We start from the raw sequence: 27314 nt of genomic DNA on the forward strand, positions 1-27314 counted from the left end.
TTTTCCCTGTGTTTGAAAAACATTTTTATGTGCAAACAGACGGAGTAAAATAATATGCATGTTGTAATTATTTATATGTAATATGTTTTTCAAGTCGAAATTTATACTGATTCCATTTTGCTGGTATTTTGTAGTCTTACCGTAGCTGTAATATTGTGCGGCCATTGGCCAAAATTTCCTTTGAGAGTGTGTCAGACCCACCTAGGGATGGGCGTTTGGTTTATAAACCTAAAAATTGTATGTTCACCTCATCCCTCCTGTGTGGACGTGGGCCTAACAATACTTATAGGCTCCATGCTCTCTTGCAATGTGCCCCATTGTTCCACGAATTTAAATGGTGGCATTATACTCTTCAGATATTATTTTTACACTTGACAACACTGAAATTTCTACCACAGATTTTCAGTTGCAAGATGGAATGCACTAGAAAAATGTCTCCGGACTGTCAGATTTGTTTCGTGATTGGTGCTAATTTGAAGTTGTAACATGAGCTACAACTGAAATTCAATAGGATGATCTGTCACACCCATAAAAATATCATAAGCGCTACAGGATGTGGAGCAATCGCAAAGAGGCAAGCAGCTTCCAGAATATGCGCACTATGAAGAGCTTGAATGCAGTGGCGGCGAAACCCACTAGCTACAGCCGTCCAATCTGACCGAGCATGGGATATATTGAAGGCGGATATCAGTACATGCGGTTAAATTGATTTTTTTTTTATGGTCCTCTGTTCGATTTGCGCTCTCCTGTCGTCAATCTGGCGCGCTTGTTTGTTTGAGCAGCTCAGAGTTATCCATCTAAGTGTGCTCTGATATGTTGCAGTTGATGTTCTTCGTGTCATGGAACTGGTGAACCTGTTGGTTTGGCTTGTCTTCAAACCATGTTGGCTAATAGTTTGCTGTTTATTTCTGGGAGCGAATGTATCTCATGTCCTCATCTGTACTGTGTCAATCATAGTTGACTAAATCTGCATGATAGAAATTTCTCTTCTTACTGAAGTTGTAATGCCATGCTGACACCATCAGCCATAAGAGGTATTCGACACTTAGAATTCTTTTGGATGTTCTGAAATCCATAAAACCATAGAAACAGAACTCACCCATTAACCACTGCAAAAATCTGGACCAGAGCTCCCAGGTTCTGATACAATGCATCTGCTAGAAATGGCAGACAGGGCAGAGAGCCCAAGCCACTGCCGAAAACAGTAAGTGGTCTCCAGGGTCCAATACAAACAAGCTACAGCATATGATCAACCACACGGGAGCGCCACAGATAAACATAACATAGGAAAGTACCAACATTCCTGAGAAATCAACAGATCTGGTAGAAAGACCACAGAGAAGATGTTGCTATTACAATAAGGCAACAAATAACAAGGCTCTGGCTCTATACCAAAACATAGTGATCACTGTATTTATTTCAACAAAGAGAATAAAAAGACCACGTAAACACTTAACTAAGATTGGTTCTACTCAAAACATCATCAGGGATAGAGAATATACGCATGAAGGTCCATGAGAACGACATAGAACACCTCGACCAGAGCTCATACTAGCTTCCTATACGACATTCTTTTAGCAGTTCTCTATTGGTAATGCCTCCCAGGCCCATCCCTCCCCTCGTAGGCAGGCAAGGGAGCATTGTTGTTGTAGTTACCGCTGCCTTGGTAGCCTGTGTTACCTGCTTGCCCTTGCTGCTCCGGTGCACCACTAGCATAGCCACGACCACCACCTTGGTAAAGAGGAGGCTGGTTGCTACCTGGGAAAGGGGGTGGAGGCGGGTTGCCAGGTCCTCCACTCTGGTACCCAGGGTTGTTGCCCTGGTAGGCTGGGCCTGGCCCACTCTGCATGTTGCCACCAGGGTTACCTTGGTTACCAGGTTGGTAGCCAGGGTGTGGGGCATTCGGATAGTTTGGTCCAACTCCTGGACCATAGCCCGGCTGTTGGTTTAGTGGTGCCTGGGGCTGGAAATTTCCCTGTGCAGGGCGCATTGGAGGAGCATCACGGGGTGGCATCTGTTGGTTCGGCACTGGGGGTGGGGGTGGAGGAGGACCACTCCTTCTGTCGAAGCCCCTTGGCCTGTTGCTGTCAAAGCTGCGAGGCCTGTCATTGCGCCGGATTCTTTCACCGGCACGTTTATCGTTTCTCACCCACTCCTCATGATATTTAGGGTCGTAAGCAACAGCTTGTCCGTCTATAAATGGTTCTCCTGAAATACAAGAAAAGGCATTAGATACACCAAGATTTCTTAACCATTTGGACACAGATGAAAACTGAAAATTGTGCGCAAGCTCAAGTCATGGGAGGAGTCCGTTAAGAGAGACCTGAAGGTTTGGAATATCGACAAAGATTTAGCCATGGATAGGAGTGCGTGTAAGTTAGCTATCCACGTTCCGGAACCATGACTTGGCTTCGAGATCTTATGGGTTTCAACTCTAGCCTACCCCAACTTGTTTAGGACTGAAAGGCTTGGTTGTTGTTGTTGTTGTTGTGCGCAAGCTCAAGTCATCGAGGAAATAAAATAATGGTTAAAATGTTAAAGCTGCCACCTCATGGGCTCAGAGGCTTAGGAAAGAAGCAGCAAAAATGTATATCATCTTCCCCAAGCACAAATTCGAACTCTTATCTTGGATATACTCTGATCCAAAATAAGGCGACTGCAGCAAATAATGTATATAATATTCCCCCAAAGCACATAATTGAACTCTTACCTTAGATATACTCTGATCCCATAATAAGACAACTGCAACGCAAATCTATACCTACTAATAAAGGAAGTAAGAGCATCCCCAGCCGTTGGGGCTCCCCAGGCCGAAATCCGGCGTTAGTTATCGCCGGATGGATGTATTTTGTGGCCTGTGGAGGCCCATTTTCCCAGCCGCGAGCCCATGGTCGCGCACCCACCGCGTGCATAGCGACGGCGCAGTCACCGGGAAGGGCAATCGTCGGAGTGCCCTCGACGCATTGAACCGTCGCAAAGTGGTCTGGAGAGCCCAAACGACTCGTCGGGAACGGCCGAAGTGGCCTCGATGCGAGAACCGCCGTAATGGAGCACGAACTCCGCGGAAGAGCAACCGCCGCTCTCTTCGTCGAGAGACCTATATATACGGTTTACGACGACCGACGCCATTCATCTGTTCTCTGCTCACCATCCTCCGTCAACCATGAGCGATCTCTCTTGGCCATCGGACACCGACAGCGAGGGGAAGCCGCCTGGATGGCGCCATTGGTGGGATAAAGCTGCATCGTCCAGCAGCGACGATTGCCCCGCCGGCCAGCGAGGACGACGAGGAGGAGGAGGACGAGGAGAAGGACGAAGGGGCCAAGGAGCAGGCCGAGGAACAGGAGGAGGAGGACGACGAAGAGGCTGAGGACACTGACGAGGAGGAGGACCCAACTTCCTCCGACGAGGAGGTGACGAGCCGGAAGCGTCGCCGCCCCGACGATGAGGCGGGGCCATCTAGGAAGAAGAAGAAGTAGTTTAAGTTTGTTTTCAAGTTTTTATATGTAATTTTTATGTTCATTCCAATTATATTCGAAATATATATAATCTATCTATGTTGCACCACTTGAGAGTTCAAAGCTTTCGTTCGACGAGGGTATTGCCGTAGATCGGGAAGACGAGGGTATTGCCGTAGATCGGGAAGACGAGGGTATTGCCGTACAAACCCAGGCCATTGTCGCCGACAAGTTGGGGCCACGCGCGCTTTCGTTTCGTCCGGACTCCCCGAGCGCTCCCCGGGGGGCCGGGGATGGCGTGGGATCGCCGGATGGATTTAGGCCCAAATCCGGACGAAAACGAGGAACCGGGGGCGCGACTGGGCCGAATTACGCCGTCCGGATGGAAAAAACGCTCGCCGGGGGCCTGTTCGGGGGGACGAGTGGAGATGCTCTAAGGTTTCTCCCCTAAATTTTCGTCCGTTTTGAATGTACCCTTGATTTTTAACCGAAATTACAGAGGATGCCACCGCTTAAGTTAGAAAACGATTCGCCACGTCTGTGTCCGCCGTCCTGGCTCCACGCTAGACTCCCTTCTCACGTTATCTAGAGATTGGGCCCAGCCCAGCAAGTGATGGCCACAGTTGACAATAATGCTTCATTCAATTATGGAACATTAGGAAGGCTATTTTCAGCCAAATTTCTACGTCACGGACGGAAGCCCAGAACAGTAGCTTCAAGGAAAACCTGCGTGTCCAGGCCAACATGAATCAAGAGGTGGTATACATACAACGTTTAGTCCCACCTTGATTATTTACCGTTTGTCCCACCGGTTTATATACGTTGCAAATGAGACGTCCTAGCTCAGTGGCAAGGCTAGCAAGTGCGCAACCAGCCCATCTAGGTTTGAATCCCCATCTCGCGGTAATTTCGCAGGGAGGAGCGGACTTTAAACTGGGTTATCATCCCAGCGTCCATCCGCCGGGAGAGTCTTATCCTACCTAACAACGTATAGCCAAGGAAGGGATTATTCCCCCCATTGGTCAACGTTTTTTTTTTATAAGTTGCAAATAGCTTGGAGTAGCAAGCCAGCCGACTTGGGAATCAGCAAGCAGCCGCACCTCCACTCTTGAGGAAATATGGTTGCCTAATTAAGCGGGAATTGTGAGGCTGGCTGCGGCCGCACGTAAGATGTTGAAGAAAAGAAAAATTCCTGAAAAACTCACACAGACCACATTGCTCGAAACAATAGCTTGGATCTTTTTTCAATACATTGCCAAGTTTATAGTAATTCATTGCAATTTCTTGATTTATCATTCAACAACATGCAAACTGAAAATTGGATATGAGCCCAGAAACTTTTCTGGCTGTGGCACACAAAATGCACTATTTTGGATGAACATGTTCGCACAATAGAACCTACAAGTTGTTCAAAAAAAATAGAATCTACAAGTACAAGATCAACAACCTTACTTTTCCGCAGCAACGCGCGGGCATTGTGCTAGTACCATACCAACAGGAAGACAATGTATACTTCAGAAAAACACTAGCAAATACAGAAGCAATCGCTGCTATATAGCTCTAAAAATCAATTGTGTGTGTACTGCGTAATATTCTGGTTTCAGCGACAGAAGTTTGTGGTTGGTAACATTAACAAAAAGGTGACAGCGGCTCAAATAATCCCTACTTTATTTAACACAAATAACCAAGTTGTCACCAATCGCCATTACTTTCATTGTTGAATAGGTATCTTAGATACTGGTGACATCCTTTACTAGATACTGTAAAGTGAAGATACAGAGAGCAATCAAGATTGTACTCCAAGACTAAAAATACCACACCATAGCAATGATGAGATGTTTATCACTAGCTACCTAGAACAAAAAAAAGGGTACATAAACTACCGACAGCAGCAAATAGGATACCAATAATGATCACTAACCAATGGATGGAACAGGTAAAGTATGTCTTAAGCCTTTGAGTAAAAATACAAGTCCTAAAAGCATGTGCCAGAGGAAAATACAGCCTCAAAATAAATAAATAAATTACATAGGAAATCTGAAAATTCCTAAATCTGGAACACGGCAACACGCAATCAAAATAGTATAACAGAAAATCATAGCTAGCAGCACATAGTAGTAAATCCATTAACTAGTTAGCAGAAAAGCAGCAACCATTTCAAAAGTATAGTAAGGAAATTCAGTCAGATACAAAGCACATGATCATTACCTCCATAGTCCTTATTTTTGACATCCAGGTACGAATCAGGAAGAACCCATCGGACCTTAGGCAACTCTGGAAATAATGTAGTGGCAAGATTTCAAAACAAGGCCATTTGAAGCCACCTTCATAGAAAGATCATGTAGAAAGAATTTCATGTGAGGACCACAATACCTTTGAGTTTGTAGGAGAGTTCCTCAGATACTAGGGCTCCAAAAGCGAAATAATGCCGAGTTGACACAGAGTAGATCTTCATCCTTGCTTCTTCCTCACTGGAAGATAGGATAGATTCAAGATACGGTTATGTTACAAATAACTAAAACACATTGCATGTTCTAATGACCTCAAACCAATGTTTTGGTACGATTGCAAGAGACAGATATAAATACAAAGACATGGTAAAACTGCAACAGATGTCTAGTGAACTTATAGCTGTCTTTTCTTTTCAAAAACAAACACTAAGCATAGTCCTCAAGTAAGAACAACATCAGCACAAGTGACAAATGTGATTCTTGAATCTTCAGAGAACGTGCATCGTGTAATGATAATATGACACAATTTAGAAAACAGGTAGCAACATACAGTTGTCACACTTGACAAATTCAAGCCATAAATCATCAATTGGTCACCCATAGGTAATAAATATATAAAATAACCGAACTTCATTGAGCCCTCTTCAACTCAGTTTCTTCACCCTCTGATCTTCAAGAACTTACAAATATATTTGTGCATCAGAATGAGACCGTACTAACATAGTCAATAATAATGTACATAAAATATATCAGGAGGCAATCTCTAATAAACCTTGTATACATAAACATGTTAATATTTCAAATTACAGTTATAGTGGTGACCAGATCATCAGATTGGTGTCTCTATTTAACTGACATGGTAATTTCAAACATTCATCTACCATTATTAGCTTGTTACTGCATATAAAACATAACAAAACCCTGGCAAGTGACACCGGGAACTGGCAATTTTCATTTCTATGTGCACAAACAGGGGTCACGGGCAACGATAACTCAACATTCACATCCCTCGCCATTCCCCACACCCCGAATCCCGTCCACGGCAACCAGATCGAAACATTCGCATCATAAAAAAACTCGCGGATGCGAGGCGTAGCGTCAGCGCGGGACGGGGATGGAGAGTGCGGTGCGAGGCATCGTACCTTCCGACGATCTGAGCGAGGGTCTTGATGTAGGTGTCGATGATCTCCTCGCGGGGGACGTCGGGGTTGGCGGGGTTGCCCGGCGGCGGGTCCATGACGACGAGCCAGTGCTCGAAGTCGCAGCCGTCGAGGAGGATGGTCTCCTTGGGCGGGCGGTTGGTCCAGTTCGGGGAGTTGTCCCTGAGCGACGAGGCCGCGGGCTGCGTCGCGAACCCCCTGGCGGGGGACGGGCCCCGCGCGGCCGGGAGGAGGCTCCTCGCGGCGGCGAGCGGGCGGAGGAAGCGCGAGGGGGCGGCGGGGAGGAGCCAGAGCTTGGAGAGGCGGAGCGCGCGCGACGCCGACGCCATGGCGGAAGGAAAGGAAAACCCTAGTGCGGAGGTGGGGAAATGGGGCGGAGATGGGAATGGGGTTTAAGGCTTTGGCTTATACTAGGGTTTATAGAAAGGGCTGCTCGTGTTTTGTTGGGCCAGAAATATCTCTATACACTGGGCTTGGGCTGTGAAAAGTGTGATCTGTGGTATCATGGACATGGGCCTTCCAAAGAGTGACATCACAGCAATACAGGATCCATTCCTACTGAAGTTCTAAAAAAAAGCATGGGTTCATACTCAAGAAAACAACAACTTGTGATGGACAGGACAAAGTTTCTCTATACTAAAGGAATTGACCTCGGATCAAAGTTGTCAACAAAAAGAATGAATGCCATCGTGGCGACTTGTCGGTTATAAAAGTGATCGCATCGTCTCTCTTTTGTTTAATAAGATAGCATTCCATGGAAGAAGCCATGGTTTGTGAAGACTGCACAACATTTGTGCCTTTGTGAAAGTGATGACATAATGTTCGGGAATTAAGGTATGTTGGGCATGCCAAGTACAAATAGACTTACCAAACAATTGAATAGTCAAGATTTTTCTATAAAGAAATTCATGGTCCATTTAGGCACGGGTCAATACTCTCATGAGAACAATCGTATGTTCATCTTCTTCCAAACACACTATATACCACAGATGTATATGCATCCTTTATTTGGAATGCATTTTAAACATATTTTAAAATATCAAACAAATAAAAAAAATATTTCGTGCATATCTTGACATTTTGCACGCTCACAAATTTGTCTCCGCAAAAATCAACGTTTTGTGCTCTATGTAAACAGACAAATTTTAGTTCTACAACAATCCATTTCCCGAGATATTTTTTGCCCTTTTACACAGGGCAGAAAAATGTTCGTTTCATGTGAAATTTTACGTGTGCACATAGAACATGTCCCTCTACTGTGATTTTTTTTCCTAAAGTTTGTAACTTTTGAAATATGTTTAGTACTTTAGTACATATGCACCCAGTAAGTTTCCTTTATTGCAGATCATACTAGGAGCTCGCATATGAAATCTCCCATATGAGCCATGTTTCAATAATGCCAGATCGTCTTTTTTTTCTTTCTCTATTTCTTTCCATTTTATTTTTCCTCCTCTTCTATGTTTGTATCTCTATTTCCTTTTTTTTATATATTTTTCCTTGGTAAATATGTGATTATTTTTTTATGATATACGCAAACACTACTTTTCAAACACATGAAGACTTTTCCTCGAAAACATGATATCCATATAAGTTAAATGGAAATTTCTGTATTATTTAAGTATCTTATTTAAACACTTAGTGATATACAAGAACATATATCTTGATATACATAAGGGAACTTTTGTTTTCTTATAACATGTGAACATTTATTTCTACGTACAAGAACATTTGGGAAAATAAATGAAAAATGGACAGGCCTCGACGCGCGATGTTCTGGAAAGCGAATGATAAATGCTATGGGGGCGACTGCCAGGTCGCATGGGACTACGTCTGTCGGCTTCGGTCCGAGGGTGGCCTCGGCGTTACTGATCTGGGCCTACAAAACAAGTGCCTCCTGCTAAAAGTTCTGCATGGCCTCTTCTCTGGGCGCGACTCCCCCTGGACCAGATGGGTGGAGCGCAACTACCTTGGCGACCACCCCCAGGCGACTACACCTCCCAGCAGCTTACTCTCACTATCGCCGCCCCCTTGCCACTGTTGCTGATGCCCTTGCGGATGGAGGGGTTGACGTCCCCACCACGCACCGGCTGACCACGACTGCCGTCGGAGAACTGGACTTTTTGCGAGTTTGCCTCTCACGGATCTCCCTCAGCGTGACGCCCGACGTCCGTACCATCACCCTTAGACCCTCTGCCAACTTCGGCACCGGAGACGTTTATAGAGCCCTGCACTCCTCTGGGTGCATCGTCCCCGGCCAGGACATCAACTGGGCCTGCTTCGCACCGCTCAAAGTTCGCGTTTTCGTCTGGATTTTACGCCTCCAGAAAACCAGAACTCGCTCGCTGCTACACCGCCTCGGCTGTGTGCCCTCCCCTGACTGTCCATTTTGCCCCAGGCATACAGAGGACGTGTCGCACTTGTTCGTCTGCTGCCCCCGCCTCCGTCCCCTGTGGAGCATCATCTCCCCCTCAGGGAGTCTGCACGCCGGTGCCGACCTGTCATCTCTCCTGGATGGCCTCTCCGAAGACCTGCCACAGATGCACGTAAAAGCGCGGAATACCGCCATCCTTGCTCTCCTGTGGTCGGTGTGGACATCTCGGAATAGGATGGTCTTCGATGCGGATCTCGTGTCTACTACCCAGGTGGTTGCCATGGTCGTTACCCACCTCCGCATGTGGATTGTTCGTGCCTCTACAAAAATCAACACGGCCCCCCTTCTAGTCTGGTGTCAGTCCATCTCCTAGCTTCTCCCTGCTGTCCCTCTCTCCCTCTGTAATATCCCCATGTAATCCCCCCTCCTCCCGTACCTCGGGCGCGGTATGTCACCCTAGACCCCCCAGAGTGCTGAGCCGAGGTCCTCACACTACTGCGGGGATCGCCTTCCCTGTAATGTTTGGCTTTTATGGAATATATGAGTTCAGGTGGGCAATCGCCCCCGTTGTTTTCTCAAAAAAAAAAAACATGGCATTTCTTTTCGCACATATGAACATTTTTAAAAAGGCAAGATCATTTGTTTTGGAAAGCATGAACAACTTTTATAGTGCCGGAACATTTTACTTATTCATCAAAAAAATTATATGAAATCACTGAGACAAATATTTTTTTGATATTTATAAAAGAAGTAAAAACAATTTACACTGCCTATTAATGGGTCGCACCAAGTGCTGCCCAATTCTTCAGACTATTTCTTTTTACACAACCCAATGCTTCAGATTTGCGGGTGTGAGAAGCTAGCACAACGTTCCAGGGCTGGCCCATGTGATGTGAGCTACAGACCCAGTTTCTTCGCTGGAAAAGAGACTAGGGTTTACAGTCTCCACCGCTGCGGCCTGCGGCGGCGAAGGTCGCCATCTCCAAGGTCGAGCGGCGGCGAAGGTCCCATATTCCCTATCGTCGTTGTTCCTATCTCCCGGCCGGTCGTGGTGAAGGTACCGCCGTTTCTTGGTTCTCCTGCCCCCTCTTCCTTGCTTCCCCATCGACATGTACATGGTTTGCTTTTTTTTTTTCGATTCGCTTTCTTGATTGGGACTTGTCAGGGGGGAAACCGGCAGCATCATCCATTTTAGTTTAAAAGCCATTCTCCTGTGTAGAAAGTAAGCGTTTTGCGATGGAATGCCACTATACCAGCCTAGGTTGCAGCAAACAGTATGAATTTGTAGTTGAACAGACTAGATCGGTGGTACATATATTGATTTATAATTATAGGGAAACGCTCTGGTGTGGCTTCATCACCTAACTTCGCTTCATGCGAATTTGTAAGCACCAATTCCAGGAATGTATACAGGTGGGGATCCCCACCCTGGTGTAGTTCTAAAGAACAAAGCTGGGCCTTATCTGGAGTAGTAAAAAAACATCTCTAATTCGTTTCTGTTTGAATCCCTACTATCTTGCCCGGGAGCTACAAGTGCTAATTTCATGCCCTTGTTTTCATGTGATTTACTAGGTGCCTCCAAATAAGTAGGTTCAGATTCAGCACAAGAGTCTGGTCTTGTGGAGTTGCTTGCGTCAATTACTCGATTTTTCTTTGTATTCTCTTCGTTTGTTATTCAGGCTCTGCTACTTATGGTGGTAGTTTCATTTAATGATGGGGCTTGTAGCTTCATTGTTTCTTAGTACTAAGTTACTAGCAATTTAGAGATAGATAAGGTGTTGGCTACTTTAATAGTTCATGTCCATTCTTATGAATAACAAACAAGTTTTGATAGATTCAGTAAATGCACAAAGTTATTCATAACCTGTGTTGCCAGCATGATCTCCATCTTCACATGCTTTATCCTGATATCATAAGTTTTAGTCCAGCTCCTCGGTTGTTTTCTAAACCTTGATATTACCTGATTGGTACAGCTGAATTTGCTCGATGGAGGACCTACCAGAGGATCTGGCGGCAGAGATTTTCAACAAGATCACCAGTACAAGTGATCTGAATTCTCTTTCCCTTGTGTCAAAGCAGCTCTACAAAACAGAGGGGAATCAAAGGGCTGCTGTCCGTGTTGGTTCCGGTCTTTGCACTGCTACAGAAGCACTGACAGCATTGTGCGCTCGGTTCCCAAATCTCCGGAAAGTTGAAATCGATTACTCTGATTGTGTACCTAGATGTGTACATCAGTTGAACAACAAAGGCCTCTCTGTGTTTTCATCTCACTGTTCCTCGCTGATTGACCTCACCTTAAGCTTCTGCTCATACATCAATGACTATGGGCTCAGTTGTTTAGCTCATTGCAAGACATTGGTGTCTCTCAGGCTGATCTCCACACCACAAATAACGTCAATTGGGCTTTTCTCTGTTGCAGTTGGTTGCACGAGTCTCTCTGTTCTCCACCTTATTGATTGCGAGAAAATCGACAGTGTTGAGTGGTTGGAATACTTTGGTAGGGATGGATCGTTGGAAGAGCTTGTAGTGAGGAATTGCAAAGGAATCAGTCACCATGACCTCCTTAAGTTTGGTTCAGGATGGATGAAGCTCCAGAAGTTTGAGTTTGAGGGGAATAGAGGATTCTATGGTATTTCTCAAGGTTATGCGGTCTATGACTCCTTGTACGATGCTCACAGCAGGGATATATATGATTGGTGCTGTGAGAGTTTGAATTATTTAAGGTTGGCGCATATAAAAACTTTGCCAGAAGTAGGACTTCGTGTTGTCCTAGGGAAGTGTAAAGCATTGGAGAAGCTTTGCCTTGAGTATGTTCATGCCCTGAATGACAATGACATGATTGCATTATCAACGAGCTGCAGCAATCTTAAAAGCATCTCACTCTGGCTCGATATTCAGTACTACTCTAGTGACGTCAGCAATGGTGAAGTCAGGACGTCATTTACCGATAAGAGCCTTTACTCCCTAGCCGTTAACTGTCGTATGCTTCAGATCGTAGACTTCAAATTTGATGGATGTTCTCGTGACTGGCCATCAGAAATTGGATTCACACAGAAGGGCTTTCTGGCACTAATTCGGTCCTGCCCAATTCGTGTTCTTGTGCTAGACACCGCTAACTTCTTGGATGAAGAGGGGATGAAGGCCATCTCATCCACACCACATCTGGAGACACTCGAGCTTACATTGTGTCCTGCGGTTACTGATGCTGGGATGCGCTTCATTGCACACACCCCATGCTTGAGAAATCTCACACTTCGAGTGTGTCATGAGGTGACTGATGTTGGAGTGGCTGAACTGGGACGCGAACATAAGTTGGAGTCTTTGGTCATTGACTATTGTGGCCAAGTCTCTCTGCAAGGTGTGCAGGGTGTTGCCAAGTCAGTTCACTACTCCAAGGACTTCGCTAAGTGGATGAAAATAGGTTTGGGTAGCGGCTGTTGATGCTGCTGAAGTCATTAAGTTGTTGAGTTTGCAGCATTGGACAAAGCTGCCCATCATTCGACCCAGATTCACTCTCTGAACTTCCTATTGCCTTCTACCTTTACTTCTCCTGTATGACAGACTAGCTATGAACTTTGTGCGGGATCTGATGAATGCAACTCTAATAACAGCCACCAGTTATGCATTATATAGTTCTTGTTGCTTAATTTCTAATCTCTGTAGCCGTTTCGGAACAGGCATAATTCAGCCCAAGATTTCTTGTTTTTCCAGTGGATTCATTGTATGACCCTTTGGTTTTTATTGTTTTTAGACTCTTAGCAAATGTGATGAACCCTTTTCTTTTTATTACGGAAGTGATTTTGAAGACATGTATATCTGCCTGCTATTTTCCGGGTGGCAATTTGGTATGGATCAGTGTAGTCATCGAAGTTTCACATGACCTTGTAGAAAGTTGGCATGCTCGTTATTTTTTGTTGTTGATATTGATTCTATTGGAGGATTTTGCGCACTCAAGTTGGATACGAGCAAGACTTGTGACCGTCTGGAGTGGGACTATCTCTGAGGCCCTTTTCAATTAACATAGTTGACATGTGAACTTTCCCTAAAAAGCGGTATTTTAATTGCGCAGTGAGAAGTTACTAGTAGAATTGCCGGTGTTTAGATTCCAAGATGACAAAGTTACTACTCCCTCACCCTCAATCCATAAAAACTTGTCGAAGACTTATCAAAAAAAATTTGAACTTGTGCTTATATTAATTAAATAACATTGTTATGAATACAATCACGCTCGGAAAATAGTGTCTATACACTCGGAAAAGTTGTTGAAGACTTATCAAAATTTGGATGTATCTATACACTAAATAGTGTCTAAATACATCTAAATTTGGACAATTTTCGACATTCTTTTATGAACAGAGGTAATAGAATAATTTCGGATTTATTTTATCATTCAAGACCTTGCAATGCCATGGCACTGTAAGAGAATGTTTGTATGGGTAACTAGCGCTGCACTGCTCTGATCCTTGGTCCCCAACACTCAACAACAATCATTTTCTGAATCCTGTTTTCTACCGGCTATCCCCTATCTCTTGTTATTTGCTAGGAGCAGGACAGCTCGTTGGTGGTTATGTATCAAACCTAGAAGAATCGTTACCATAAAATCACCACATTTCTAGCTAAATCTTCATTTTAGTACCACTTTGTATTTTAGGAGCAAAAAACTACCACATTTTGCTAAGATTTTCGCAAAAAACACTAAACTGTCCATGTACGCGAATTGGCAGCGATTCTGGCAGAGAGGCCCCACTTGTCAGGACACTTTTGCTGAGGTGGACGTGTCATCCCAATTAAAAAATAAAATTTCTGAATTTAGCAAATTAAAAAATGGACCGTGCCCCTGTTGAAACAACCCCTACATCGTCGACGGAGGCAGGCCGCCGCGTTCTTCTCCAAATCCGGTGACACCCGACCGCATTGGGACTCAGAGAGCAGGAGCCCTTTCCTCGGCGGCGAGCAAGGGGTACGGAGCAACGCTCGTCTGCGAGCAGGGGCGGCGCGACTGTCGTCCTGGGCCACGACCATGGGGCTTGCCGGTGATGTCGGAGAGTACCGACTGCAGTGGTGTCCGGGCCCACCGGAGTTTGTCGGCGTGGCTCGGGAGGAACTCCTTCGGCAATAATTGCTCGCCGGAGTTCTGGTCACCCGTTGCCTCCCGCACGAGCATCGGCTCCGGCCGATGCGAAGCTTCCTCACCTCTGTCGACCAAAGTATCGAGCCCAAAGATTGCCCCGAGCTCTGCGACCCTCCTAGGATTCTGCCTCCAGCCCTTGTCGACGGCCTAAATCACATGCGGCCACCGTTGACATAGGCATCCCCAATGGGTCTGCTGAAGATGGTACCCGGGATTTACTGAAGGCCCACGACCCGAAGTTTATGAATCCCGGAAGCCCAATTAAGAGATAGTTTGGAAATATAGAGTTGTATTAGGAATACTCGACTTGTAACTATTACGGGACGAACACAGAGAGTCTCCCGGACTTTGTAAACTTGTACATCACGAAACCCTCGGCTCCGCCTCCTATATAAGGGAGAGTCGAGGGACAAAGAGGGGATCGATTTCATTGTCAACATAACCCTAGTTTTCTAGCAGTCGAGTACTTTTCCGGCTGAACCCTCGAGATCTACTTGCCCTCTACTTCCAACTAAACCCTAGTCTACAATCCGTAGGCATTGACAAGTTCATACCTTGTCAATTGGCGCTGTCTGTGGGGATTAGAGGCGACAAGGAGCTGATCTCGATGGCACGTTCAAGATCGTTGACATCTTCGGTGGCAAGCAACGTGATGGACAGAGGTAAACGGATCGAAACTGATCTAGTCGATTTTGTTCCTCACCCGCCCTCCCGTTTGGATGCATATGCGTATCTGGAGGAGCCTATGGAGATGACGTTCGAAAGGTTCCACTTCCGCGTCGGAAAAGAAGGATCGCATCGTCTCGAGATTCCGATTTCGTCGAGATCGTCGGCGGTCGGTTCCGATCTTTCGGAATCATCGTCATCGTTCGAGATAGGTGATACGTCTCCGACGTATCGATAATTTCTTATGTTCCATGCCACATTATTGATGATATCTACATGTTTTATGCACACTTTATGTCATATTCGTGCATTTTCTGGAACTAACCTATTAACAAGATGCCGAAGTGCGATTCTTTGTTTCTGCTGTTTTTGGTTTCAGAAATCCTAGTAAAGAAATATTCTCGGAATTGGACGAAATCAACTTCCAGGTTCCTATTTTGCCCGGGAGCATCCAGAACACACGAGAAGGACCAGAGGGGGGGCACTGGGCCCCCAGACCATAGGCCGGCGTGGCCCAGGCCCTGGCCGCGCCGCCCTATAGTGTGGCCACCCCTTCGACCCTCTGACGCCGCCTCTTCGCCTATTTAAGGGCCCTCGACCGAAAACCTCGACACGGAAAAGCCACGGTACGAGAAACCTTCCAGAGCCGCCGCCATCGCGAAGCCAAGATCTGGGGGACAGGAGTCTCTGTTCCGGCACGCCGCTGGGACGGGGAAGTGCCCCCGGAAGGCTTCTCCATCGACACCACCGCCATCTCCATCAACGCTGCTGTCTCCCATGAGGAGGGAGTAGTTCTCCATCGAGGCTCGGGGTTGTACCGGTAGCTATGTGGTTCATCTCTCTCCTATGTACTTCAATACAATAATCTCATGAGCTGCCTTACATGATTGAGATTCATATGATGATGCTTGTAATCTAGATGTCGTTATGCTAGTCAAGTGAATTTTACTCATGTGATCTCCGGAGACTCCTTGTCCCACGTGTGTAAAGGTGACAGTGTGTGCACCGTGTGGGTCTCTTAGGCTATATTTCACAGAATACTTATTCACTGTTATGAATGGCATAGTGAAGTGCTTATTTATATCTCTTTATGATTGCAATGTGTTTTGTATCACAATTTATCTATGTGCTACTCTAGTAATGTTATTAAAGTAGTTTTATTCCTCCTGCACGGTGTAATGGTGACAGTGTGTGCATCCGTGTTAGTACTTGGTTTATGCTATGATTATGATCTCTTGTAGATTATGAAGTTAACTATTGCTATGATAGTATTGATGTGTATTATTCCTCCTACATAGCATGAAGGTGACAGTGTGCATGCTATGCTAGTACTTGGTTTAGTCGAATTGATCTTTCATGCACTCTAAGGTTATTTAAATATGAACATTGAATTGTGGAGCTTGTTAACTCCGGCATTGAGGGTTCGTGTAATCCTACGCAATGTGTTCATCATCCAACAAGAGTGTAGAGTATGCATTTATCTATTCTGTTATGTGATCAATGTTGAGAGTGTCCACTAGTGAAAGTCTAATCCCTAGGCCTTGTTCCTAAATACTGCTATCGCTGCTTGTTTACTGTTTTACTGCGTTACTACTGCTGCAATACTACCACCATCAACTACACGCCAGCAAGCTATTTTCTGGCACCGTTGCTACTGCTCATATATATTCATTGTAAGGGTACATTGCCCCTATGTGTGGTTTTGGTAATTAATGACAACCCCTATGGACTAATGTTTTCATTGAGTTTATATGAAGGAATATTCCATAGGTACTACTTGCTCTCCATGTGTTGGATTCAAGTATGGATGCCATGAAGATAAAGGTATATCTTGTGTATTGGCATCAAGATCATCGGTATGAAGATATATATATGTGATATGATCAATAAGAAGAAATGAAGATGGAGTTCTTATGTGGGACTCAATATTAGCCATGCTCTATCTTATGTGAGTATGTGAAGATACAAGGTTGAGTTGGGCAAGTTCAAGATGAGCGTCTCAAGTGAATCACATACTTGAAGCTTGCCGTCCATTTGATGATAATGGACATGTGAAGAAGTGCATCAATGAAGCTTTCCCATCATTGTGTATGGGGGAACATTTGTGAGTATACACGAAGCGACAATGATCAAGTGATGGGATGCGCAAGGCAAAGGTATGACCTTGATAGGTTTTCCTTTTACCGGTCTCGAGGTGGTTGATGGGAGACCGGATTATAGGATAGATAGCCGCACTATTAAGAGGGGCTTTCGGTTGGGTAACTTGATCACATCGTCTTAGGGAGCTCAATCCTTTGCATACTTTGCACATTCTTATTGCTTCTTGGTATTTCTCGGTGTGAGGTTCTTGAGCTTGTTGCTAGCTACAACAAGCCCAAGTTCATCGAAAACGGAGTTCACATGCATCTTCTATTGCGTTTTCGAGGTTGGGTGATTTTACCGGTTATTCATGATATAAGGTTCTACCTTTTATATTCATGATAAAATCCCTTCCTACAGATTCTTGGTTTTTCACTTTCTATAAGATAGCATTTGTTGTTATCTTCCAAACAAAATTGGTTTCATGCGATTCGGAGTTCGGGAGCAATAGTTATTAAAGAAAAAGGAAAAAGAAAAAAAGAAGGGGCCAGCCGTCCGGCCGGTCTGACCGGACCGGCAACCGGCCCACCCGGTCCGTGACCGGACTTGGCACTGGTGCCATCCGGGCTGTGTCCAGTGGCCTTTGGGCCCGTGACCGGTCGCAGGCCCGGTGGCCGACCGGCCCACCTGGCGCCTCCCCGGTCGATCCGGATTCCTCGCCGGCCGCCTCCTCGCCGGCCGGGCCGTCGGCGCCCACGAGCCCACGCGGCACGAAGCCTCCGCGCCGCCCGTGCGCGTCTGGGCCGCCGCTCCCCGAGCAGCGCGCGCGCCCTGGCTGTCGGCGTCCTGGCCGGTGCCGGGCCTCAACGCCCCGCCGGCCCAGCCACCGCGCGCCCTCTCTCGCGCGGCCGCAGCCTATCCGCCGCCTGTGAGCGCAGTTTGGCCCGCCCGGTTGCTGGGCCGGTCGGACCGGGCCACCGACCGGGCTCCTCAGTGCCCAGGCCGGTCGGCCGGCCTGGCAACCGGCTGGGCCGTTTTTCGGGGCGTTTTTCCTGCGTTTTTAATGATTCTTTTTCCCCAACGGTTATATTTTCTCCCATGATATAAATAGCCCTTCTTCCACCTTGAGACATACACTTCTTCCCTTTCTCTCACCTCCATTGTTGCATTTGAAGAAGTTGCTCTCTCTCTTGTTCCCCCCCATGATTCTTGCTCATATTTGAGGATTTGAGAGAGGAGATCTAGATCTACACTTCCACCAAACCAATTCTTCTCTAAGTGAGGGAATCTCTTGGGATCTAGATCTTGGAGTCTTTGGTTGACTTTCCCCCTTGTTCTTCCTCTCCAATCTCATCCTAGCATTCGTTGCTTTGGTGGGATTTGAGTGTGAAGGACTTGAACACCTCCGGTGTTCTTGCTTTGCATCATTGCATAGTGTTGAGCTCTCCACCACGATTTGTTCGAGTGAGAGACCGTGAGCTTGTTACTCTTGGAGGGTGACCTCCTAGTTGGCTTGGTGATTGGTGCTCCGGTGATCTCTTCAAGAAGATTGTGAAGAGGCCCGGGCTTCTCCTTCGTGGAGCTTGTGAAGTGGTTGTGGAGCTTGCCATCTCCGGAGCGGAGGAAAAGCTAACCATAAGGAAAGGGCCATTATCCTTCGTGGGTGTGGTTCGGAGAATAGGGTGAGCCTTCATGGCGCGGGGAATCCTTCGTGGGACCTCCACTCCTCCAAACGTGACGTACCTTGTTGCAAAGCAAGGGAACACGGGAATACATCCTCGTCTCCGCGTGCCTCGGTTATTTCTATACCCGAGCTCTCTTTCCTTGTGATAGCCATCGTGCTTGAAGTACATATATCTTGCTATCACTTGTGCTACATATATCTTGTGCCTATCTTGCTTAGCTCTAGTTGCTATTGTTACACTTAGTTGAGCTTAGCATATTTAGGGTTTGTGCTTGTAAACTAAACGATAGTTTAATTCCGCATTCTTACAAGACAAATCCGCAAGAGTTTGTAATTGCCTATTCACCCCCCCCTCTAGGCGACATCTCGATCTTTCAATTGGTATCAGAGCAAGGTCTCTCCTTGTTTTAGGCTTCACCGCCTTGAGAGTAAAGATGTCGGCTAGTAATTTAGTGCACAATGACACAATTATCTTTGTTGGCACAAATTATCATTTGTGGCAAAATTGCTTGCTTTGTAAACTTCGGACCTTGTGTCCAAACATTGAGCAATTTCTAGATGTAGGTTTTTCTCCTCCGATGGATCCTCAAAATCTATCTTTAGAGGATGAGAAAAACTTACATCTTGAAGCTCAAGTATCTAATGAGCTTTTATTCTCCTTGAGACCCGATTTTCGTAGGTTCTTGATATATATAAAGCGAAAGTCGTCTCATGAGATGTGGATCAAGCTTAAGGAAATGTTTGGTGGATCCACTTCTCATTTGGTCGGTGGTGACTCCGAGGAGCTCTCTTCTTCTTCACATCATGAAGAGGTCCAAGTTGCTTCCACCTCCGGCCGTGATGAGTCATCATCTTCTTCCACTTCACCAACGTGTTGCAAGACACAAGGTAATGATATGGTGAGTGGTGAGGGAAATTGCAATGTTGATATTGTGCTCAATAGTGATGACTCTTCATCTCTATCTCATTGCAATGTTTCCTCTTTGGACTTAAACACATCTTGCATTGAAAATAATCTACATGCTTGTGTTGATAGTCCTTGCATATCATGTGTAAATTGCTTACATAGATCTCATGAGGATATGCTTGCCTTGTCTTGCTCCCATAATCAAAATGTTTTTATTTCCTCTAGTTGCTTGTTGACTAACATTGTAGAGGAAACCGAACACTCTATGGATCAAGACATGATTTCAAATGAGGATTCAAGAATATCTTCATCTTCATCCTCCGGTATGCACATGTGCCTTATGGAAAATGGACCAAAGGTATCTCCTACTTTGACTCCTAACACATCCTCTAATGATGAGAGTGATGATGATGATAATGATGAAGAACATAATATCTTGGTGCATGATATGGCAATGGTATATGCTTCTCTTCGTGGTAATAAAGAAGCTCGTGCTTATCTCGAACACTCTATGGATACCTTGAATAAATATAGGGAAACCATAGTGGAGTTGGAGTCCCATGTTGAAAATGGGGAAATGAGATTCACTCTCCTCAAGCATGAGCTAAAAGATGAGAAGCATGCTAATTTCATGCTTACACAAAAAATTGAATCCTATATGCATGAAAATGAGAAAACTATTGTTGATGCTTGTGCTACTAACTCTAATTCTTATGAAGCATCGACCTTAAAGGAGAATGTTGAGCTAAGGGCTCAACTTGAGTTGCTAACTAGCAATTATAGGGAATTGGAAGAAAGTCATAAAAAGCTCTCAAGCTCTCATGATGATCTTCTAATTTCCTATGATGGGCTAAAGTTAGCTCATGAGGCAAGTATCACTAAGGTAACATCTTGTGAGCCTCATATGGATGTTAGCACAATCTATACTACAAATGTTATATTGCCATGTGCTAGTCCTTGTAATCCATCTAGTCAAACTAGTGATACACCTTGTGTTGGATTACTCACTTTGCCTTGTTGCTCTAACAATGAAGCTTCTACTTCCTCTAGTACTTGTATTTCTACTAACCATGTAGAGGAAATAAAAGAGCTCGAGGCTCAAGTCCTTTCTTGGAAGAAAGACTTGGAAAAGCGTCATGAAGGGAAATCCGCACTTGACAAGATGCTAAGTGTGCAACAATCCCCCAATGACAAGAGTGGACTTGGATTCAACTCCAATAACAAGAACAAGTCCAAGAGCAAGAGCAACAAGAAGAAGGGCCAAGACAAAGTCAAGGATCCGGCCAAGTTGGTTTGCTTCAAGTGCAAGGTTGAAGGGCATCATGTTAGATCATGCCCATTGAAGAAGAAGAAGCACTTGAGTGAGAAACAACAAGGGAAACGGCCACAAGGTCAAGGTCAAGCTCATGCTCGACCTCAAGTTGAAGATAGGGCACTTCCCAAGAAGAATCAAGATATTGTTCCCCAAGAGAAGAAATCAATAAAGAAGAGAAAGGGGAACACTTGCTACTTATGTCGTGAGAAGGGGCACTTTGCTTCTTCTTGCTTAGGTGGTACCTTATCTAACCCTATAATTGTTGATAATGATTATTCTCTAGGGAAGGATAGGGATGGCAATGTGTTTGCCAAGTTTGTTGGAACTCAAAGTGGTTTCAAGAAAAGAACCATTTGGGTTGCCAAGCCTATTGTGACTAACCTCTTAGGACCCAACTTGGTTGGGGACCAACAATCTCAAACTTGATCAATAGGTACAAGTGGAGGGCATTGGAGACTTGGCTACTTCATGAAGAATTAAGGGATCTTCATATATTATATTTTTACCAAGCCAAGTCGTATGGATTATCATCTATATCTTATATCCAATGTTCCTCTTTGCGGTAACTTATATTTCAACTCTTCATGTTTATTGTAAGTTACTTGCCCCTTTGCATGTTTGGTTTTTGTACCAAATATGAGTATGTATGTGTTGTGTCTTACTTGCTTATCTTGTGTATTCAAGTATGTTTGTTTGACTCATCATATACTTATGTATTGTTTTGAGCCTAATGCATCTTGATGATATCTTATTTGGCTTTCTTTGAGTGATTAATGGAGCATCCCATTTTGGGGGAGTGATATGCTTTGTGCATCTCTCTTTCTATAAAATGTGTGTATATGGGTAGCACCACTTAGTATTGATATTGCAAGATTATCTAGTCACTATGTGGTATGTCATACTCATGAGAAATTCAAATTCTAAATGTCCATTAATCATCTCTAATCGATTTTTAGTTGCCTCGTGTTTAGAAGAAATGTTTTATCACATTATGGGGGAGTAATATGTTTTGTACATATCACAAGCCTAGAAAATGTGAACATATGAGGTTTTGCCACTTAGAGTTGATGCTCTTAATTATCTTGCTCCTAGGTGGCATGTTTGCTCAAACAAGCTCCACTTGTAGTAAAAAGCTTTTATTGCTCATCTTTTGGTTCTTGTTTGAGTAAGAAATTCTTGGTACGGTTTTCCTCAAATACATATCTCTATATCTTATTTGGGATACCATTTGCTTCAAGTTATTCTAATCATTGTCGTGCGTGATTGTTTGACTAATTGAAGCTATCAAGAATCTTCATCCATGCATAGTGCTTAATTCTATATACTTATCCTATGCCTTTTATTGTGAAGTTGATCCTTACTATCTTTGTCAATTCACCACCGGAAATTATTTCCAATATACTCATTGTCTTTGACAATTGATAACCTTATATGTGGTTGAATTTATGGATCACCTTCACCTTGGATTGCTTCTTACTTCCTTATTTTATTTCCAAGAAATCTTTATAGCTCCCATATGTCTTCCTTGTCCCTTTGAAAAATCTTTTGATAAATCCTCTTGATTCATATCAAGTGTTTGTTTTGGAATACATACCTTTTCTTTACGGTACATTGTGCCATTGTGAAAAGTGAGGGTTTGGTTTATTTGTTCGAACCTTGCTCTTTTGGGGAGTTTGCTATCTCATTCCTTCTTAAATATTTTATTAGCTTGAATGAGATAAATCTTTGAGCATGTTTGCTTTATTTCATCCTCTATGTTCAATGGTTTCTTCTTAGTTCATTTGTTGAACTTTGTTGAACAAATCTTTTGAGATTTGCTTCTTAGATATAACTTGGACAACAAATTTGTTTTGTGGCACCTCTATGCCTTATCTAATTCTTTTGGTGTTTTGTCCAAAGTATATCTTTCTTGGATCTTTAAAGGTTTTGGTGCATGCTTATATGTAATTTGTTTATACTTGTAGCATGCTTGCTTTCTTTTGATCCACTATGTAGGATATACTCCATCAAATCCTAAATGGCTAAGATGTGCATGAAATTCAAACTTCATCTAAATATGCACATGTTTATGTGGAGTGTGTCCTATATATTGTGGTTAGTCTAACCATGTTGGACCCAATAAGTTTGGGGACCAAGATGTACTTGAATAATGTTTTAGGTACATTGGAGATGCAATGGAGGCTTGTCTCATCTATAAGGAAGGTGTTGTCACCATATGAGGATTGGAGTCAAGCTAGGATGATCGATGAACTCTTATCTACTACATCAAGCCATTGCCATCTCGGTAACAAGTATCTTATTCATGCCTCTCATATAGCATCCAACCTCTTGTAGGTTGTATCTTGGCATGAAATTATTTATTTCGAAAATATTGCGGTTCTTGAAAAACCCTTTTAAAGTAAAACCTCTTATTGAACATTTGAGTAATTTGAGAAGATGCATATGATAGGTTATATATATATCATATTTTATGATTCACCTATCACAAATATGCCCCCTAGCAATTTATTGCATATCAATTCCTCAAAGAGCTCTTATGTGCAATATTGATGAAATTGCGAAATAAATCCATATTTATGATACTTGTTGCCTTCCTCAAAACACTCCAACTAGCCCTACTTCCCTTATTGTTAGTTGTGATGTTTTTAAGGTTTAACTTGGTTGAAGTTCATTCATATATACCATAAGTGAAAATTGGAGCCATAGGCTATATATGCTTCTTAAGCAAACATCCTTTGGTATATTTTATGACTTCATCTTGGATATCTTGTCTTATCTATTTTGTTAACCTCTTGTGTGTGCATGTTTCTTTATGGATCACTTTGTCCACTTTAGAAACTCATATACATAAGAGCGTTAATCCATCACCTTGATATCCTTGTTCTTTGCCAACTATCTTCTTATCCTTTTAATTTTAGTGTTATTGGTAAAGTAGATTTATGAGTGCTTGGTTTATTTGTTTCTCTTCATGCACTCATATCTCGTAATTGTTGGACTCAAGTTGTTCTTGATAAGCATATTCTCTTTATCTTTGTTGTGTTCTAAATGATATATAGGGAGTAAGGATTCCATGTTTGTGCATATTGTATTCAAATGCAAACATTATAAATTGTGCACGAACCTTGGGGAGCTTTCTTATTTTTAGAGCACTATATCTCTCTTATCATGATATCTTTGTTTGTCCAATTGGATCTTTGATTGCTTGCTTTATTTGTTGAAGCTCATCTCACCATGTTATCTTTATGCAATCTTTGATCCTCAATATAGTTTGGTTTCCTTCAAGTATTCATCATTGGATATGTGCACTTGATTCCACTCAAATTATTAGAAGTGCACACTTTGGGGAGGAACTCACATTATATTGGCCTTCTAAATTTTTCACCCATTTTGACAATCGATGCCAATGGGGGAGAAGTTTAGAGGGTTTAAGGGAATGGTTTTATACTTAGGTTTGGTTTGTGCTTAAGTGTTTTGCCTCTCATGCATTCCATATTTATATGTCTTGCATGGTTGTATATATATAGTGGAAACTATCCCAAAGGTTAATCTTGACAATGTATGCAATGAATTCATGTTCATCACACGTGCATACATTGTGGGGGAGTTTTCTCTATATATATTGGTTCTACTCACATCCATTGCATTTGTTGTAGTTGTGTGAGTAGAGCCGGTTTTGATATGGGCTAGTAGCTTTGTGTTACTTGACCATATCAAATACAACCTCTTGTATACAACTTATTCTCGGATAAGTTGTGTACTTGTCACTAATATTCATTATATAAACCCTCTTATTGTGGTTGTCATCAATTACCAAAATGGGGGAGATTGTAAGGGTACATTGCCCCTATGTGTGGTTTTGGTAATTAATGACAACCCCTATGGACTAATGTTTTCATTGATTTTATATGAAGGAATATTCCATAGGTACTACTTGCTCTCCATGTGTTGGATTCAAGTATGGATGCCATGAAGATAAAGGTATATCTTGTGTATTGGCATCAAGATCATCGGTATGAAGATATATATATGTGATATGATCAATAAGAAGAAATGAAGATGGAGTTCTTATGTGGGACTCAATATTAGCCATGCTCTATCTTATGTGAGTATGTGAAGATACAAGGTTGAGTTGGGCAAGTTCAAGATGAGCGTCTCAAGTGAATCACATACTTGAAGCTTGCCGTCCATTTGATGATAATGGACATGTGAAGAAGTGCATCAATGAAGCTTTCCCATCATTGTGTATGGGGGAACATTTGTGAGTATACACGAAGCGACAATGATCAAGTGATGGGATGCGCAAGGCAAAGGTATGACCTTGATAGGTTTTCCTTTTACCGGTCTCGAGGTGGTTGATGGGAGACCGGATTATAGGATAGATAGCCGCACTATTAAGAGGGGCTTTCGGTTGGGTAACTTGATCACATCGTCTTAGGGAGCTCAATCCTTTGCATACTTTGCACATTCTTATTGCTTCTTGGTATTTCTCGGTGTGAGGTTCTTGAGCTTGTTGCTAGCTACAACAAGCCCAAGTTCATCGAAAACGGAGTTCACATGCATCTTCTATTGCGTTTTCGAGGTTGGGTGATTTTACCGGTTATTCATGATATAAGGTTCTACCTTTTATATTCATGATAAAATCCCTTCCTACAGATTCTTGGTTTTTCACTTTCTATAAGATAGCATTTGTTGTTATCTTCCAAACAAAATTGGTTTCATGCGATTCGGAGTTCGGGAGCAATAGTTATTAAAGAAAAAGGAAAAAGAAAAAAAGAAGGGGCCAGCCGTCCGGCCGGTCTGACCGGACCGGCAACCGGCCCACCCGGTCCGTGACCGGACTTGGCACTGGTGCCATCCGGGCTGTGTCCAGTGGCCTTTGGGCCCGTGACCGGTCGCAGGCCCGGTGGCCGACCGGCCCACCCAGCGCCCTCCCCGGTCAGTCCGGATTCCTCGCTGGGCCGCCTCCTCGCCCGGCTGGGCCGTCAGCGCCCACAGGCCCACGCGGCCTGAAGCCTCCGCGCCGCCCGTGCGCGTCTGGGCCGCCGGCTCCCCGAGCAGCGCGCGCCTCGCTGTCGGCGTCCTGGCCGGTGCCGGGCCTCACCGCCCGCCGGCCCGGCCACTGCGGCCTCTCCCCGCGCGGCCGCAGCCTATCCGCCGCCCGTGAGTTGATTTAGCCCGCCCGGTTCTTTGGGCAGTCGGACCGGGCCACCGACCGGGCTCCTCGATGCCCAGGCCGGTCGGCCGGGCACAGCAACTGGGCCGTTTTTCGGGGCGTTTTTCCTGCGTTTTTAATGATTCTTTTTCCCCAACGGTTATATTTTCTCCCATGATATAAATAGCCCTTCTTCCACCTTGAGACATACACTTCTTCCCTTTCTCTCACCTCCATTGTTGCATTTGAAGAAGTTGCTCTCTCTCTTGTTCCCCCCCATGATTCTTGCTCATATTTGAGGATTTGAGAGAGGAGATCTAGATCTACACTTCCACCAAACCAATTCTTCTCTAAGTGAGGGAATCTCTTGGGATCTAGATCTTGGAGTCTTTGGTTGACTTTCCCCTTGTTCTTCCTCTCCAATCTCATCCTAGCATTCGTTGCTTTGGTGGGATTTGAGTGTGAAGGACTTGAACACCTCCGGTGTTCTTGCTTTGCATCATTGCATAGTGTTGAGCTCTCCACCACGATTTGTTCGAGTGAGAGACCGTGAGCTTGTTACTCTTGGAGGGTGACCTCCTAGTTGGCTTGGTGATTGGTGCTCCGGTGATCTCTTCAAGAAGATTGTGAAGAGGCCCGGGCTTCTCCTTCGTGGAGCTTGTGAAGTGGTTGTGGAGCTTGCCATCTCCGGAGCGGAGGAAAAGCTAACCATAAGGAAAGGGCCATTATCCTTCGTGGGTGTGGTTCGGAGAATAGGGTGAGCCTTCGTGGCGCGGGGAATCCTTCGTGGGACCTCCACTCCTCCAAACGTGACGTACCTTGTTGCAAAGCAAGGGAACACGGGAATACATCCTCGTCTCCGCGTGCCTCGGTTATTTCTATACCCGAGCTCTCTTTCCTTGTGATAGCCATCGTGCTTGAAGTACATATATCTTGCTATCACTTGTGCTACATATATCTTGTGCCTATCTTGCTTAGCTCTAGTTGCTATTGTTACACTTAGTTGAGCTTAGCATATTTAGGGTTTGTGCTTGTAAACTAAACGATAGTTTAATTCCGCATTCTTACAAGACAAATCCGCAAGAGTTTGTAATTGCCTATTCACCCCCCCCCCCCCCCCTCTAGGCGACATCTCGATCTTTCATTCATACCACCTGTAT

At 44.3% G+C, this 27314-nt stretch overlaps 2 protein-coding genes across 2 annotated transcripts; one reads left to right on the forward strand and one right to left on the reverse strand.

Moving 5' to 3' along the window:
* Positions 1–1304: 1304 nt before the first annotated feature.
* On the reverse strand, positions 1305–7240 carry LOC127302348 (uncharacterized). Its single transcript, XM_051332784.1, has 4 exons — positions 6832–7240; positions 5832–5929; positions 5667–5732; positions 1305–2208 (listed from the first exon to the last, which is right to left on the reverse strand). Exons 1-4 carry the CDS (start codon positions 7176–7178, stop codon positions 1586–1588), a joined length of 1134 nt encoding a protein of 377 aa, XP_051188744.1. The 5' UTR covers positions 7179–7240; the 3' UTR covers positions 1305–1585.
* A 2848-nt stretch (positions 7241–10088) lies between these two features.
* On the forward strand, positions 10089–12961 carry LOC127302349 (F-box/LRR-repeat protein 14-like). Its single transcript, XM_051332785.2, has 2 exons — positions 10089–10277; positions 11194–12961. The coding sequence occupies exon 2, from the start codon at positions 11207–11209 to the stop codon at positions 12659–12661; it is 1455 nt and encodes a 484-aa protein (XP_051188745.1). The 5' UTR covers positions 10089–10277; positions 11194–11206; the 3' UTR covers positions 12662–12961.
* Positions 12962–27314: the final 14353 nt, after the last annotated feature.

Source organism: Lolium perenne, chromosome 5 (genome assembly GCF_019359855.2).
Source record: "Lolium perenne isolate Kyuss_39 chromosome 5, Kyuss_2.0, whole genome shotgun sequence".
NCBI classification, from domain to species: Eukaryota; Viridiplantae; Streptophyta; class Magnoliopsida; order Poales; family Poaceae; genus Lolium; species Lolium perenne.

Bases quoted from the DNA above. Each gene is read 5' to 3' on its own strand.
- LOC127302348 (XM_051332784.1), bottom strand. From the start codon at position 7,178: ATGGCGTCGGCGTCGCGCGCGCTCCGCCTCTCCAAGCTCTGGCTCCTC. The intron at 5,930-6,831 runs GTACGATGCCTC...CCTATCTTCCAG, and splicing joins CTCGCTCAGATCGTCGGAAG to TGAGGAAGAAGCAAGGATGA. The intron at 5,733-5,831 runs GTATTGTGGTCC...CATTATTTCCAG, and splicing joins ACTCTCCTACAAACTCAAAG to AGTTGCCTAAGGTCCGATGG.
- LOC127302349 (XM_051332785.2), top strand. From the start codon at position 11,207: ATGGAGGACCTACCAGAGGATCTGGCGGCAGAGATTTTCAACAAGATC.